Below are 17,913 nucleotides of genomic sequence, written 5' to 3' on the forward strand. Positions count from 1 at the left end.
TCATGTTGTAAACTGCCTTGATCATGGTTTTTTAACCATGGAAAGGCAGCATGCAAATTGGATGATGGTTTTATATGGGGACTACTGTGGCAGCATTCCAGCCAAACCATGGTGGAAGATCTTAGGTATTATCCAGATAAGGTTAACCAGGGTGGGTGGGTGAGGAACTGAATTTTAACTTTTGGATTCAGGAGCAGAATGTACTTTACGTAGACAACAGCCTATAAATACTATTGTGAACAGACACCTTTACCTTGATTTGCAGGATCTTCTACTTAAATGTCTGACACAATAAAATATTTATACTGGAGCACTGGGTCTGTAAAAGCCCATATTGGTGTTTTGATATGTACAACATTAAGTGAGCAGATTAGTAAACAAAAAAGTATTGTATATAATTTATCTCACATGCAAATGCTGGGTGATGTTTTGGAACAGCAAGATGTAGCAAAGTGATGCCAAAACTCCTACCAGCCCAAAATGGGAGGCTTGCAAGGAAAATTGTGGTTCACATCAGGAGGTGAACAGCACAAAACCCACTTGTAGAGCCAAATTACTACTCACGGAATGGAGATATGAATTGTATCTGATAGTATGGATTAAGGCTAGTGCTTACTGTAGAATATGGTTGATGATAGCTTTCAGACAAAAGTAGAGATAAATGTTACAATCTATTATTTGAGTTTTGTTTTGTTTTCTGAGTAAATGCTATTTGACACAAGCCTTCATGTTAACAGGTCTTTTAATTGTTTTACTCTAGAGCGATTTCTCTCCTTCCTTCTTCTATAAATCTACAGGTTTAACTGACATACCATGTTTCAAGTACAAATACATTTATGTACAATGGATATACCCTTCTTCGGATAATTTAGAAGAAATATGGCCTGGAGAAGTTTTAAATATTGTACCTACCCTAAAAGAATTTGCTGCTACAGCTGCAATAGTTAGGCCTGTGCAGAGATTGTTTGAGGCCTGGGAAAGAAGTCTTGTTAGAATAAACTTAAGTAAAAAAGCATCTGTGCCCTGGTGGGAGCAAGTGTACTTGGCTCCTCACTCTGCATGGGCCTGGCAGTAGTGCATGTTATAAAAAACCCAGTACACTAATTAGCTATAGGCCTATACTAATAATGCCATTATTTCAAAAAGTGAATATCCAGACACAAAAGCTGTTGAGCTTTTTTGCTGAAAAAGTTTTTGAGCTATTCTTAAGGAAATTTGCCAAAATCTAGGCTTCCGACATAGGTTGTCATATGTCCGGATTTTCCCGGAAATTTTAGCAATTTCTGCCTGGGGCGCTGTTACAGATGGCCGAATCCCAGCTACGTCCAGGAAATTCTGGACGTATGGCAACCCTACTGTACACCAACCCAAATGAAATGGAGCTGGTAAAGATCACTTACCCCATTTAGGGTGGGCTATGGTTGCAGCCCGTCCTGGCTCCTTGGGGAGGGGCCTGCTCCTCACCCTTTGTGGGTGGTCATTTGGTTTTGACTCACCTGGCCTCAGGGGGGTAACAGGATTGACTGCCAAATTTTTAATTTGAATTGGCCAATAGAGGCCGGGCGCTTCAACAGCAGACCAGAGGAAGCACAACTTCATTCTAATTCGGTGCTGTAGAATATAGGCTAGCTGCGCTGAGCCAGCAGCCTAGTTGGCAGCAGCAGTTGAGAGTACGCATCCATCGCCTGGGGCAGGTGTGCAGGGTGCACCCCCAAGGTGGGTGGGGGGCGGAGGGAGCCCACTGGGGCTCACCAACTCTCCTCCACTCCACCCCCCGGTTAAGTCTGACCTGAGAGCAGGGTTGCAGCTGGGTGCATGCTGGAGCCAGGCTCTGGTGGGAGCCTGTTTTGGGGGTGCCTGGTAGCACCACCTCACCAAAATGTGCGCAGGGCGATGGCCCCCTCAGCCCCCCCATGCTACGCCAGTGCACCCATCCTCCCTACAAGCAGGTCAGCGGGCACGATGTCCGGAACACCTTGCAGTGGATATAAATGGCTGCCATATTCAGGGCTGGGAAGTAATTTGCTTGCAAACAAATTGGGCCTGCTTGGGGGTTTTTGCCTTCATCGTAGCAATTGACACAACTTCTGATGTATAAGGCAATGGGTTGTATCTTCAATCTATTCCTGGGAAGGGGGCGAGAGTTGGTGCCTCACCTCCGCCCACACTTGAGCAGATGCAATATGTCAGGGTACCCTCCAAAGGCATCTGGGTGGAAGATTCTGTCTTGAAGCTGAAAAGAGGAGCAGACGGGCCCAGAACTTTCAATGGAGGCCTGGTGGAGGGGCAGCTTAGCTGACCTGCATCTTGAAGTGACCCTTAACCCAGGCATGACTCTGCTCAAACATCGCCTTCAGTCAGGAGGCTGATTTAGGATACAAACCCACTGTCTAAGCCAGCCTTTCTCAACCTGTGTGTCCCCAGATGTTGTTGAACTACAACTCCCATCGCCCCTAGCTAGCAAGGCCAGAGCTCAGGGATGATGGGAGTTGCAGTCCAACAACATCTGGGGACTCACAGGTTGAGAACCACTGGAAGCCAAAGCCTACCCACATCTGTGACAAATAAAGTTGTGGCCATTTCAATTCCATAACGTTGTTGTGTCATTTTCCTCTCTCCTGTTTGCTGCCCCCCCTTCCCATCCAAGGGGTACTGGTTCCTGAAGAAAGGCCTGATGTGACTGATGAGAAGCAAATACTGAATGAGCCATAAAGACTCCAGACACAGGCAACATTCTCAAAATAGAGAACTATAATGATGAATATCATGACCTTTTCTGTATGTGGCTGTGTAAGATTCCTGTATGTGGCTCTTTATGGCACTTAGTATTTAGAAGAATGAATAGATTACAGTGGTACCTCGGGTTACATACGCTTCAGGTTACAGACTCCGCTAACCCAGCAATAGTGCTTCAGGTTAAGAACTTTGCTTCAGGATGAGAACAGAAATCGTGCTCCGGCGGTGGGGCAGCAGCAGGAGGCCCCATTAGCTAAAGTGGTGCTTCAGGTTAAGAACACGTTCAGGTTAAGGACGGACCTCCAGAACAAATTATGTACTTAACCTGAGGTACCACTGTATTTTTATTATACTTATAGTCAAGCAACATACTATATCAGCACAGTTTAATTCATTTTTGTGTTGCTCACTGAAAACAGATTAGATAATTTGGTCCACTTAGCAGTGATGTCTGTGTTAGGCCTTAGCCTAGCAGGTTTTCAAGAGGGGGCCTGTTAACCCGTAGAACCAGGTAGTTTAAAACACACATTAGAGCAGCCATGATGGTTCAGAATGGATGATCCTGTGCCATCTCTGTACAAGCTATTTGGAACTTTGTTCTAGGTTCCCGTCTGCTTGCAAAACCCTGGCATCCTGAAGGATAAGAGCAGCAGAAAAACAGCTATGAGGCCAAACAAAATTGAAAGCATAATATTTTGCAAGCCGGTGCAGGAGTCGGTCCAAGTGCCCTGTGTGGAGAGCTGCTGATGAAACCAGGCTCCCAGTTTCTCTCTTTCCCCCTCCCAGGCAGATTATGGTAATTCATGGTCTACTTCTAGGGTTGCTACCTAAACCTTAAAATACAGAATCACGTATTGATTTAATCCCATATTTGAAGTCATCATCAAAAAGAGTGTGGGTCTGGTTGGGGTTGGGGGAGAGCGAGAGTTTGCATGGGCAGAGGGTGGGAGAGTGAGAGCGAGTGGTGCGCGTGGCGTCACGGGTGAGGCAGCGAGGAAGGGCAAGATTGGAAGGAGAAGAAATCACTGAGTGCAGCGCCTGGAGAGCAGAGCAGCTAAAACGCGCCACACTGAGGTACCTGCCCCTCAAACCTCTTCCTTGTGTGGCAACAGGTGGTGGTGGGCTGGCTCAGATTCTCACTCTTCAATTGCTTTGCATGTTGAATGCCCAACACCCTCAAATTATTTCCCTTCCAGCCTTGCCTGGCTGCTCCTCGCCATTCACAGGTGGCTCAGAGCATGTGGCCCGCCTCCCCCCTTTTTCCTTTCCTGGACTTAGGTGCCATGCAGCCTTTTCCTGGTCTTGCTGCAACTGTGGGAAAGGTGACTGCAAGCTAACTAGCCCAGCAGCAACATTGGAAGGCATTCTGCAGCCTGCTTCTTTTTACTTCTCTTTGTATTGATGAAATTTATTTGTGTTTATGAAATCTATTTATGGAAATGAGATTTATGCAGCTCTTAAAACAGGGTAGAGACTCCAGCTCATGAGGGATAATGCTATTTGCTCAAAGGAATCTGCAGTCCTGTTCAAGGCTCAGGGCTTATCCACACTTTCTTGATTGACTGAATTTATATACCGTCCTATACCTGGAGGTTTTACCCAGCTCTTTACAGGCAGGTGTTTGCACGTTAATGCTCTGAGTGGGGGGTATGGTTGTTGTTTTCTTCTGCCCTGAGCTCTCCCCATGAAAACCCATTCTTTAATTTCTTAAAATAATAATATCAAATTCAATGAAAAATAATGTGTTTGTGGGAGGGGGGGTTACTGGTTTATTATGATGGTGATGATGTATTTTGTGTTCTCATTTTGTATTTCTATGTTGTGAACTGCCCACCAATCTTCAGACGGAGGGCAGTATACAAACTTTTTTCTTCACCATCAACATCGTAATTTGAAGCTGAATCAGAGCAAATGTAAATTAGGGTTTTCTGCAGATGAACTTTTGCTTCAATTGAGCTTTCAAGAGCAGCTTTTCGCAGGGAAAGCTCCAGAGAAAAAAGACACAAAGTTATAAGCCATGGACCATGCTTGGAAAGAGAAGGTAGAAGGAAAGTGTGTCTAAGCCCTCGGTGTGTTTGTTGTTGCAGCAACACTCAAATCTGTCTTTCCATCCAGGTGCTACCTGGAGCTATCCTGGGGTGTTACTTATCTTGCTTCTTTGCCTTTTGGGCTCTGACCTCTGCTTTTTTCAACCCTTGTTATCTTGGTTACTATCTGCTTTGTCTAACCTTGCCTGGGGGAACCTGACCTTTCCTTAACCAGACTTTGCTTCCTGAACTTTCCAGATGCTAATAGAATATGATGCAGACTCTTTGCCTAGCACAAGACCCCATTTGCGCTAGAACCCCTGGGCTGGGTCAGAATAGCAAGTGACTATACATGTACACTAGGGACACAGGTGGCGCTGTGGGTTAAACCACAGAGCCTAGGACTTGCCAATCAGAAGGTCGGCGGTTCGAATACCCACGACGGGGTGAGCTCCCGTTGCTCGGTCCCTGCTCCTGCCAACCTAGCAGTTCGGAAGCACATCAAAGTGCAAGTAAATAGATACCGCTCCGGTGGGAAGGTAAACGGCGTTTCCGTGCGCTGCTCTGGTTCGCCAGAAGCGGCTTAGTCCTGCTGGCCACATGACCCGGAAGCTGTACGCCGGCTCCCTCGGCCAATAAAGCGAGATGAGCACCGCAATCCCAGAGTCGGTCACGACTGGACCTAATGGTCAGGGGTCCCTTTACCTTTATACATGTACACTAAAAGTAAGTTGCATTCATTACCCACCCAGAAGTGTAACTTCTAGAAACACTGTGGAGGTTGAACTTAGCTTTTTCTCAGTGGCAAAAGGGGTACTTGAATTTCATCCTTCTGTAGTTGCTCTTTTCTCATTAAGCAAATCACCACCAGTGCATCTTTGAATGAGCTAGGTAATGCTGTTCTGAAGACGGTTTGGTTTAGTGCAGTAATGGGGAATATCTGCCCTGTGGGTGTAATGAGGCCTGGCAGGGATTCTAATTTGGCTCACAAGTCTGTTTTCACCAAACTATGCCCACCTGCCCCACACCTGATGCCAGTGTGCAGTAGGTAAAGGTGCTGTTGCAAAAGATCATTCAGGAGTTTGAAGTGTGCTCCAGATTGTTCCTTGGCAAGTAGTGCATCTTGGTGCTGAAAGCAAGTCCCTTTGAAGTTGGTATCATAATGACAATAGGTGACTGAAAGGTCGGCTGACCTACCCACCTGTCCATTTGGCTTGCAGGTGAGGTCACAAGTTGTATCCAGTTCCCCGCCACTGGTTCACTTCCTTCTTTAAATATGAATTGACTTTGGGTTATATATAGACCACCACCGACTCTGACCAACAGGCAGGTGTTTTTCATAACCCTGCCACCGGTGATGACAGAATCTTTGGCCTCCTAAAGACAAGAGCCCACACACCGAGGAGTAAGCCCCATTTAAAGCCACACCTGCATTTAAAGCATAGGGGACTCAATATGGGTGTTATCTCAACCAGGTGACATGGGAATCATCCCTCAGTCTGGTCCTGGGAAGCACAGCCCCAAGAAAGTGAACGGAGGGATCATCCACACTTCCATTTGCCCTGATGCCTTCCCCCAGGAAAACCTGTGCTGCAGCACTGAACTGGAACAAACAGCAACCAGATTTTCCATGGCTTACCATTTATTCCAATTTAGCGCGAAAGAGTGGATTTTCCAAAGGAAACTGGCAGGAGAAAGGCAAAACAGCTCGGACCGATGCCTAGAAGGAGATGAGGAACTATATCACCTTTAGAAGACATCTGAAGGCAGTCCTGCATTGGGAAGCTTTTTAATGTGTAATGTTTTATTATGTTTTTATATATGTTGGAACCCAGACAGATGGGGCAACCCAGACAGATGGGCAGGGTACAAATAAATTATTATTATTAACATTAGCAGGGGACAAGTGGAAAGCCACTCGGGCCTGTGCTGTCTAAAGCACAGGGCAAGCAAAAGTGTAGACGAACCCCAAGTTGCGTTTCAATACCAGAGTTCAGTTTAACCATATATCTCAGAAAATGTTTAGACTTCCTTTGAAGAACAATTATTCTTAACAATAATATTAAAAGGTTAAAGCTACTGGAAAAATGCTTGGGAGGTAATGTATAATAGTGTACAGATAGCATTAATTTCAAGATTTATTATCTTGTCATAAACGTACAATAACTAAATAGTACGGTGGGCCACATTTCTATGTTTGATGCTTATGGAAATTGCTATGATGCCTCCAAGCCAAATGTGTGTGCTATAAACTTGTTTTAACTTGTTTTGGTATTTCTCACCCATGTGAATGCTTGTGTGTATTTGCACACAGAGAAATGATTCCAAGGTGCAAGTGGTTCTGCAAAAAAGTACTAATTATTCAATCCAGCACAACGTATTACATGATAAAAAAAAAGTTCCAACACCTATAGCCTTTTCTGTGCATAATACAGCTCTGGCTGTGAACATCATTCCATCTCATGAAACACACGCTTAACCATTAGCTTGAGTAAAAAATACATGCTGATGAACATACATGATCAATTTTTGCCGTTTCGAAAACACCTGCAATTCTGTTAACTAGGAGCTGATTAAAAAAAACAACCCAAAACCCCCCACATAAGAATGCAATACTCTTGTAGGGAATATAAAAACAAAATTGTGGAATCAGATATACCACGACACAAACAGTGGTTTAAAATAATTTGAAAAATACTAAACAGTATATAGTGTACTTATAGAATCACAACAAAAAAGTTAAAGACAGCAATAGTATGAAAAGTAGAGAAAATATGAATGTTTTAAAATGTGCCTTATGTATTCCAATTATGTAGGAGTGGAGGTTGGTTGACAGGGGCTTTGCAGGTGCTGCCAACTGGCACTTCAATGTATCAAATCACATGATGGTGGTGACAGGTGATGGACGGATGGCTGGCTCCAGCCACCAGTCAAATTCAGCCTGCAAGCCCAGCCCTGCTAAAGATCTGGCCCGTAAAGCCAAAAGTCTCCTCTGCTCTATAACTAAAATGGGTGGAAAATGAGGAGTTACACCGAAAATAATGTGTTTTCAACAAAATGTTGCATATATGAAAAAGTTGAACACCTCTATTGTGGGTGAGGTCTGGCTCTCCAGATGGCGTTGGACTCCATCTCCCATCAGCTTTGGACAGTGTGGTCAGGGATGATGGGAGTTGTTGTCTAACAAGATCTGCAGGGCTAAATGGTCCTCATCCCAAATCTAAGTAAAACAAAATACTAGACTCAAAGAAGCAATACAAATACTGGATTATTTTGAATCAACATAACATATTGAGCAAGAATTTCTTTTCACTACTGAAGAAAATTTATCTCACAAAGGTGAGATATTTCTATTTGTTCAACGAAGAAGGAGGAAAAGTCAGAAAGATGCCAATGAAGGAGAAAGTCAGAAAGATGCCATTCACACACCATTTTTTCCTCAGTGTGGGAAAAGGGAACATAAAAAGAATGAAGGCAGAAAGGCAACGAGGTTCAGAGGTATGAAGATCATAGGAAGAGGCAAGCTGTGTCAGACGGGCTTGGAACGTGAAGGGAATGATGCACAACAATAAACTGTTGGGGAGGGAAAACAAATAACAGAATTAATTACTGAGCAAAATATTTTAGGCCGCAATCTTACCTGAAGTGAGTCCCATTAAGCTCAGTGGGGCTTAGTTCTTAGTAGACATGTATAGGATTAAATATCCAACACATTCCTTTATGACTGCTGCCAGCATGAGCAAAATTAATGCAGTTTTTGTAAATAGAATTGCAACTGTTCTAACGTACAGGTGGCCCAATTCGGTATTCTCAGTAGCTACCCTACTCGATAGACCTCTGGTTTTGAAACTAAGATCACGGAACCCTATTTAAGGATGAAATCACTGCCCTCAAAAAAGAACGTGCATCTTGAATGGGAGATAGAAATATTAACCTCACGTCCCTGCAATAGGGAGTTATTTCAGCAACTGGGGTGGGTAATGGAATTCATTCCCAAGCTGCGGAGAGATCGGCCTTAGCCAGAAGTGAGGATGGCTCTTTATTAACTTTTAAAAATTGGCTGCCATCAACAGCAGAGAGATCCTTTCTCATCAGTACAGCCACTATTTCGTTTTCCCTCAGAATGACCTCGACACTAGGAACGCATAGATCAGTCTAGGTCAGGTCTCTATCACATGTGTGCATTCAGTCATATGTGCGTTCCATCCAGTTTCTGCATTTATTCGCCACTGTTTTAAAATTTTGCACAAACTTTGTATTTGAATAATATTTAATCACAAAAATACAACTAAATGTGTATTATTTCATTGTACACATTTCCAAACATATTTTATCCTCAAATACACATCTTGGTAGAATCACTGAAGTGCATCACAAAATTTGGAAAAGTAAAAAATGTGAAGGGTAAGCACATCTTCTGTAATGCTTCTTTTGTAAATGGCTTAGATTTTTAAAGATGAAATTGTGGTAGGCGAGTAAATGAAATGGTCTCCTTGGCCCAACAGCTTCTAGGGCAGTAGGCAAGGAAGCTTTTCAGAATTTGCTTTCCCTATATATTGTAAACCGCCCTATCATCCTTGGATGAAGGGCAGGACAGAAATTTAATAAAGAAATAAAATAAATTCTAACCTGCAGAGTTTTCTGAAAAGTGCAGGCCATCGATGCCAGAATTCATAGTAATTAAATTCCTCAGGCATTGATACTGGACATAGTGTCGTTCTGGGGCAGTGTGGCAGAAATTGGGGCCTCCTATTTCCTCCCACAATGCTCCAGAACACTACATCCAGAGCTGTTGTAGAGGAAATGAAATGGTGACTTGGCTCCCAGCAGGAGCGCTCTGCTGTCGTCATTGCCTGCGGCAGTATCAAAATACACTTTTAAAAGTTAGAAAACATCACTGTTGTTACTAACTGTATGTCTCCCCGCCGCCCTACCCAGAGACTGAATCCCCCTCTCAAATCAAGCAGCAAATCTGGACTTGCAACTCTATGATTCTATGAAATTTGGGAGGGAGGGGATTTCAATGCAATTTCATACTATGCATTGCATTCAGCCACAGGGAAGTGAAGGATGTTTTCCATTAAGCACTCAGTTCATGAATGGTGATAGCATTTTTTATTGCTCCCCATACACAAAAAGCTCCCTGCATGTAATAAAACAATGCATTAGATCAGGCATGGCCAAACTTGGCCCTCCAGCTGTTTTGGGACTACAATTCCCATCATCCCTGACCGCTGGTCCTGTTAGCTAGGGATGGTGGGAGTTGTAGTCCCAAAACAGCTTGGAGGGCTAAGTTTAGTCATGCCTGCATTAGATGGTTGGGAATCTTTGGGGCCTGGGACAGATTACTCCAGTGGAAAGCTATTGAAGGTTGCATTCCCCAAAACGGTCAGGGCTAGACATGCATACAATCATCATACATGCAATTGCACACAACTCTTCCTTATTCAGTGCCCTGGTTTATCAGCGGATCAGCTTTCAGGGGAGGGTGTTTTCATCCCCATTATGATGCTGGGCTCGGGATGCTTAATGGGATGGGGACAAAAATCAGGCCCACTCTTCAGACGATCAACATCCATCATCGGGAGACCAGGGACAGCACATTTCTATCTGGTGTGTGGTGGGCCCACAGAGAGTGTGGCTGGGGCAAGGGCGTGGCTGAGGAAGAGGGCTGGATGTGGAGGACTGTCAGGCCACATTACGCCAGCAGCCTAGAAGTTCCCTATCCCTGCATTAGAGTGACATGTTTAGTACGAGTCCATCTGGTGAACCAGAGCAAATCAGAGAGTATGCAAGCCTAAGGTCCACTCCCGATCTCACCCCAGTGGCCAAGTACTAGATGAACAGGCTTATATTTCAAAACATTTCATGATGGCATAATATATTGTTATCTACGCATACAAGCACCACACAGAATTCAATGCAATATTCTGACGACACTCCTATGCGCACTTGTCTTGCAGTAAGTTTCACTGATCTCAATTGGACTTAGATTGAGTAAAGATTATAGTATAGATTATAGTATTGAAACCAGGTAAGTAATTCGCACAAACACAATGGAAACTTACTCTCCAGTAAATATGTTCTGATGAGGACTCATTAAAATTTCTGCAAACCATGCATGTGACAAATCATTCTTTTAAGGCTGACACAGAATGAAAGTTCAACCAATCTCAAAATAACATAATAGAGAAAAGCAGATCAATAAAATAAAGACAAAGATATCCATGGATCAGTAATGTTAGAAATGCACACAATACATATATATGTATGCTTAGTGGTCCAAAAGGATAGATAATTTAAGGAGAATAAATAGGTCAAAGCACAAAACGGCAAGCAAGCACACTGCAACACTATAGGCTGTACAGCTATTTTGCAACCTACCATATGATTTGAATAATCAGCAAATGGTTTGCATAATATGTATATCAGGCCATTCCTATCTGCAGGACTGAGATATGGCAGTCCTAAGATATCTCCCCAGCAAGCAAGCAAAAAACCTCAAGAGGCAAGTTCTAGATACTGAAAGAATTCCAGTGACAAGTTCTTAAGTTAGATATTTAACAACTGCCAATTTATCTATTTAACACAGCTTTGGAAAGCGACAGTTTTTATTATACACACACATACAGAAACGCTGCTATTGCTTCTGAATCAGAGGTCTACTTGGGACAATATTTGGTGGGGAAACTTCACAGAAACAATTCTAGCATAATGAGTCTTCTATTCTGACACTTTATTAACATCTGTGGATCAATTCTGTAAGACACACTTTATGGAAAACATCTCCCACCCCCCAAATCAAAGTCCTTTCTACCTCAAATAGCCCTTTGACATAGACCTAATTCTCACTTAGGAACACCTTTAAGAGTTCAGGTGAAAGCTCACAGGGCAGCCTTTTCCCTGCAGATGTTTGGGGCTACAGCTTCTATCAGCATCAGCCAAGATTGCCAACAGTCAGGGATTATGGGAGCTGCATCCCAAAATATACGGAAGGCATCAGGCTGGGGAAGGCTTGAATAGATGCATTTGCAAAGTAAGCAACAACTGAATTCAGTATTTTATGAATCACACAATGGAACTCTGTTAATGACCGCTCCCCACATTAAACGGGGGGGGGGGCGCCCTTTGCGTGGTTGCGCGCAGCCCCTGGACCCTATACGGCCCCATTAGCACAGGCTTGGCTTCGCCTTCCCCAGGTGGGATACCTGGAGGTCTCCGCCTACCTCAGCCAGTTGCCCAATCCCCCCTGGGGAGGCGTTGCCAAGGTGACCAGGCCAGGTAGGGGGAGGGACCCTGCCCACACGATAGGGGAAGGATCTTACCTGGGAATCTTCAGAGCTTCTCCCATCCTACCCACCCTCAGTTAAGCCTTCTTTTACAGATTAACCTTTTCTTCACAGGTACGTGAGCGCTGCTGCGTCAAGGTCGCTGTTGAAGGGCCAGAAAGGAATTCTCTTGCATCGGCAGGTTTGCCTTTCCCGTAGCAAAACGTCACAACTTTGGTGGTATCAGGCCTTGGGCGGAATCCTTTAGTCTATCTTCCCTAAATGGGGGTGGGCGTGTAGCAGTGACCCACACCCCTTCCTCTTTGCGGCGGCGATACCAGGGTTCCCCATTAAAGGGGTTTTTGAGGGGAGGCTTTGACCATACGCCTAGAGGTCGTCAGTGCTCTCCCCTGCGACAGCGGCGTAACGGGGAGTGGGCTCTCTCTGCTTGAACATATGTTCTCCAGAGCCAGCCCATCTCCCCCCACTGGATAACCCTGATTTTCCCCAGATCCCTGGCGGAGGACTGGGAGGGATAAACACCCAATGCCTGAGCCAAGATCTACCCACATCCGAAATATAATAAAGTTGTGGCCAATTTTAATCCCATAGCACGTTGTCTTGAATCGTTATTCCACATGGGTTTGGGGGACTCCGCCTGTCCACGCAATGACCACGTTTATATTTTGTATTTTCACGACGTATGAAATGTACAAGTGCAGAAAGGGGATTGGGTGGCAGCTGACAGGAAGCGGCTGGTTTCATGGCTTTGCTACATGCAGGAAGACAACCCTCAGGCCACTTGACACTGGGACAGAGGTCTGGGCTAAGAGACTGAACTGGAATGGGAATTCTTTCTCTTCACTAGACAATAACCTAAGAACCTGTCCTGGGCATCAGCCTTCCCACATATGGTTGTTTCCCTCAATTATCCCTAAATGATTTCTTTACATGGGCAAAGAGATATTTGCCAGAAGGCTTAGAAATAAATTTAACCTGGGGCCATGATTGGCAGCTAGGAATACCAAGTTGCTGTTCTTTTTAGTGTGTCTGAACTGAGCATTGCTGTTATGCAATGGGAGGTTGGCTCCTTCCCACCAATTTCAGGGTGGGGTGTGTCATATTGGCACTATGCCATACATGTACTGATATACTGTTTTACTGTGTTTATGTTTTGAAAATAAAATATTGTAAAGAAAAAAACTGCACCACAAAATTCATATACATGCACATTTTGTATGGCTGTGTTTTGAATTTTATATTTTTTCTGGAAAGTGAGGCTATGATAAATTTGGCTTTAAATGCAAACTGAATCAAATTTGCCCCCCATCCCTAACCATAGTGAGCACTAGCTTTTCCTTGAAATTGGTCTCCGTATCTGGTTGGATCCATTAGGCCACTGACTCTGGAACTTGGGTGTTAGGCTGGGGGAGAATCAGTGGTAGACTCTTCAAACCCCCCATTCCCCTTGTGGCCTTGGATGGAAGGGCTCAGGCCCCAGATTTGTTACTGTGACAGAAATGTGGCCCCCACCAGTGCTGTCTCAAGTCAGCCTTCCTTCTTGCCCTGTCAGCAGATGGGTAGTCAGTAATATTGGGGGTCCCCTGTCCATGCAGTCCCAAATTGTCTGTAATAAAGAGGCAAGCTGCTTTAACCCAGACAATGGTTAGTTTTGACTGTCTTTTCCCCTCCAATCTTGCTCCATCCCTGACTGCAGATGCAAATACACTTATAAAACTTCTATTAAAAAACAGACAAAATTAACTGAAAAACTGTGGATTTTGTTCTTCACTATTACTTTTTTAGCATTTAAAAATGCCGTCTCCCCTCCGCCCCCCCCAACACAGTTTTATACCTATAAGTCAGGTGCTTTTGAAAAAGGCAGAGCTGTAGACTGTAAGTACTAGGCAGATACGAGAATAAATGTGGGCTATTTAATATTATCTCAAAAAACTATTTTTGTGAAAAATGGGCTACAACGTTCATTGAAAGCGAGGAAAGCAACAACAACGCTATGTTGAAACGAGAGGAAACGAACGAGAAACCCTAAATAAATAAATAAAAACTTTATAAAAAAACAAATAATGAATCTCATTTTAGTATCCAAACGCATGAAGTAAGATCATGATTGTTATCAGTAAAGAGTTGACATTCTTGAAACAAATATATTAGTCAAATTAATATAATGCATTGTGCATTTTTTTTAAAAAGGAGACAGAGTGGAGAGGAAAACACATGTATGACTGGAAAGAGAACAGAGGAAAGTCTGGAAAAAGCCCCCCCACCCCACCCCACCCTGCCACAGAAGTTAAGAAAATGAAATATGCAATTATTCAAACGTACGTTTAGGCACCAGCTTGGGTGGGTCTGTAACATCGGCTTCACTGTACAATACGGTTGGATCCATAGTATCTCTGTCAGGAGGAGGGTATGGTGGGGGTGGGGGGATCACTAACTGGGGTGGGCCACGTGGGTTGCCTCTAGGAGGCTTTTGTGGCACATGCCGTCCATTACCTACAGGGGAATCAATTGGAATTTACTAGTTACTTTGATCATCAAGTCAAATATCTATTGCTTAGTTTTGCTCCGACTGCGTGTGAAAACCACTTTTTCCAAGCTGCCATCCACCGTCTGGGAAGCTGGCCATGCCAAAGTGTATAGGTGTCGACTAATAAACATTGACTGTTTTAAGTAGTGGGCATCTAGGAAAATCAATCAAACACCGTTTTTCATAATTGTGAAAAAGCCTGCTGGATGGTGTAATTTGCAAGTATGGCATGGTGTAGGCATGCTTTGGAGTATTTTTTTTATGATAAACAAAAACTTCAAAGCATGTGCTCACAAAACCACAAGGTACTGCCTTGCAATATATTTTTCCTTACTTCAAGCCCGATTTGTGGTCTTGCATTGTCTGATAAGGTCAGATGACCCATCATTCTTCCCTTGTATCATGTTTTATTCTCTTTCATCCACCTCTCCTACTCAGAGTAGATCCATTCAAAAATGCCTGATGTAAAGTTGATTTGTTTTAATGGGTCTACTCTACGATTTAACTGGATATCACCCAAACACCCAGTCATATAAATGCTGTTAAAGTCTGCATACATTCTTAGAAGTTATAATGGAGGCACTGGGATTTATTTCTCTCCAGACATTGCAGAACTACAACTCTCATAACCCTGACCATGTTGACTAAGGCTGATAAGAACTTGAGTCCAGAAACTTCTGGAATGTCACAAGTTCCCCATCCCTGCTGTAGTGGTTTAAACTTACGTAAAACATTTCTGCCAACACACACTAAGTGGGGCATAAGTCAACAAGTCATCACTTGTACTGCTGTGGACATGTTCTTTGTTAGACGTCTACCTTCCTCCAAGGATAGTGGGGTGGCAAATCCCCCACATACTTTTTCTTGCAAATTAGCGGAGACCAACAGGCCCAAGAACCAGTGAGCTCCATGGCTGAGACGGGGTACTGGAATCAAGATCTCCTCGGGCTAAGCCTGACACTTTGGTCACTAAACCACATGACTAATTCTCTTTCATCCAACATGTTCTGTGCAGTGGCATGCAATTATCAGGGTATAATTCAAAACTTTCATTGTCACCAGTAAATATACAGTGGTGCCCCGCAAGACGAACGCCTCGCGAGACGAAAAACTCGCAAGACGAAAGGTTTCTTCGTTTTCGAGTTGCTTCGCAAGACGAATTTCCCTATGGGCTTGCTTCGCAAAACGAAGCTTGCCCCCGCACCCCGGACCTCTTTTGAAGCAAGGGGCGGCGGGGAGAAGATCGCTTCTCCCCGTTGCCAGCCCCGCAATCTCCGGGGACATAGGGGAAGGCGCGCGCACACCTTCCCCTCTGTCCCCGAACCCCTTTTGAACCAAGGGGCGGCAACGGGGAGAAGCGATTCTCCCCGCTGCCCCTTCCCTTGCTTTAAAACGGGTCCCCTCTGTCCCCGGACGGTCTCCATAGGAACGCATTGATTGATTTTCAATGCATTCCTATGGGAAACCGTGCTTCGCAAGATGAAAAACTCGCAAGAAGAAAAAACTTGCGGAACAAATTAATTTCGTCTTGCGAGGCACCACTGTACAGAGGTTGAATGGGGATGGTTGGAACCCATAGGAGTCAACTCCTAGGGGCCAAGGTCCGTTTGCCCCCCAAATAAAATATCTGAGGGGGCCGGAGACCCCCAAAGTTGATGGGCATTGCCATTCAAATGGTGTGTGTGCTGCATCCTGTGATTGATTGTGCAGGCCAGGGCTTACCTCAATATATTATTCAAGATGGTACCTCTTGTGAGAACAGTAAGGTTATAACATCCAGAGAGAATAAAGAGATGTACAATGTTCTTAAAATAGTCCTTCATAACAATATTCTTTCTAGATATATAAACAAGCACATCAGTGATACCCAAGCTAATGGATTTCTATTGTTACTTAAAAATTGGAACACTAAATATGAGGTAATTTAGTGAAAATAAATATAGACATAAAGCCAAACGGTTTCTTCCAAAATGGGAGGCATTTATGATGTAAGCAATTAAGAGTGTTCATTTATGCATGTACTGGTTGCTTTAGGGAACATGAGGCCATCAGATGGAATCTTAAATGCATCACAGAAGCTGTAACTTGATTAATTTAATGTACTGGTTGATTACTGCTGCTGTGTATGATTTCTCTCATAGGTTTTAGCAATCCATCAAATGGCAACTTGCTAAGGATGCGACTAAGTATAATACCAACTGACTGTGAAGAATTTTCAGCTGAACCAAATTAATTCGAAATTTGGAAAAGTATGCCTTTCTTTTGCCCAGGACTGATTTACAACTTATTATTTCTAGACATGGGACAATTTTGCCCACAATATCCAATATATACTCATAAAACAACAACCATTAAGTTGGGTTTTATTGTACTTGTATATATTCAATATACACCACTTTTCATAAGTAATCTCTGTAGCTAGATAATGGTGGAGGAAGTTGTCTGAGTACCTAAGAAAGAAATGTTAAAGCACCAGGAGAGTACTGTTTAATATTCAACATTACAATGAAAACTGAAATATAACCAATTATTTAATATACACTATATGTTACACTATCTATCTACTCCAGCAGAGTTCTTCAACCAATTCATGAAATATAGATTATTTCTTATTTCCAGACTTTCATTCTGTCATGTTAATAATTTTCCAGATTACACTGTTTCTTGTCCATGTGGGAATATGTTACTATTAGTACCAATAAATCACACAACTTGCAGATAAGCATAAAGCACATGCATCAGGCGCAATCATAACAAATTGTTCTTACCAACGGTGCTTTTCCTCTTGTCTTCCATTTCTTCTGTCCTGTTCTGTATTGGAGGAGTCGGCGGGGGAGGGGCACGCCGTTTTTTCTTCTGTAAATCGTTTTGCGATTCGCTTGGGGACATCTGCCAAAAATGTAAGGGGAGGAAAACTGTACTAAGCATTTGAACTATTGCCTTTGGAGAACCACAATTACAGTGGTGCCCCGCAAGACAAATGCCTCGCAAGACGAAAAACCCGCTAGACGAAAGGGTTTTCCGTTTTTGAGCTGCTTCGCAAGACGATTTCCCCTATGGGATTGCTTTGCAAGACGAAAACGTCTTGCGAGTGTTCCACTTTCCCCCCGCTTTCCCCCCCTTTTTCTAAGCCGCTAAGCCGCTAATAGCCTTTTAGCCGCTAATCCGCTAAGCCTTTAATAGCCACTAAGCCTTTAATAGCCGCTAAACCGCTAATAGCGCTAATCCGCTAAGCCACTAATAGGGTTGCTTCGCAAGACGAAAAAACCGCTAGACGAAGAGACTTGCGGAACGGATTAATTTCGTCTTGCGAGGCACCACTGTATCTTCAACA

General features: G+C 43.7%; 1 protein-coding gene across 8 annotated transcripts in view; it reads right to left on the reverse strand.

The window, feature by feature from the left end:
- The window catches only part of COBL (cordon-bleu WH2 repeat protein), a 206,859-nt gene that overhangs the window by 117,346 nt on the left and 71,600 nt on the right, over positions 1-17,913 (reverse strand). For 7 of the 8 annotated variants that reach the window (XR_014212795.1, XM_082194696.1, XM_082194698.1 and 4 more), the window contains 2 exons: positions 17,348-17,468; positions 14,375-14,545 (listed from right to left, as the gene is read on the reverse strand). Coding sequence is in view for 7 of the 8 variants with exons in the window: in XM_082194696.1 (XP_082050822.1) it covers positions 14,375-14,545; positions 17,348-17,468 (292 nt within the window). In the remaining variant the exon portion in view is untranslated. The remainder of the gene's footprint in view (positions 1-14,374; positions 14,546-17,347; positions 17,469-17,913) is intronic. The other variant, XM_082194702.1, reaches the window with a different exon arrangement.

This window comes from Podarcis vaucheri, assembly GCF_965113315.1.
Source record: "Podarcis vaucheri genome assembly, chromosome: 13".
Taxonomy (NCBI): Eukaryota; Metazoa; Chordata; class Lepidosauria; order Squamata; family Lacertidae; genus Podarcis; species Podarcis vaucheri.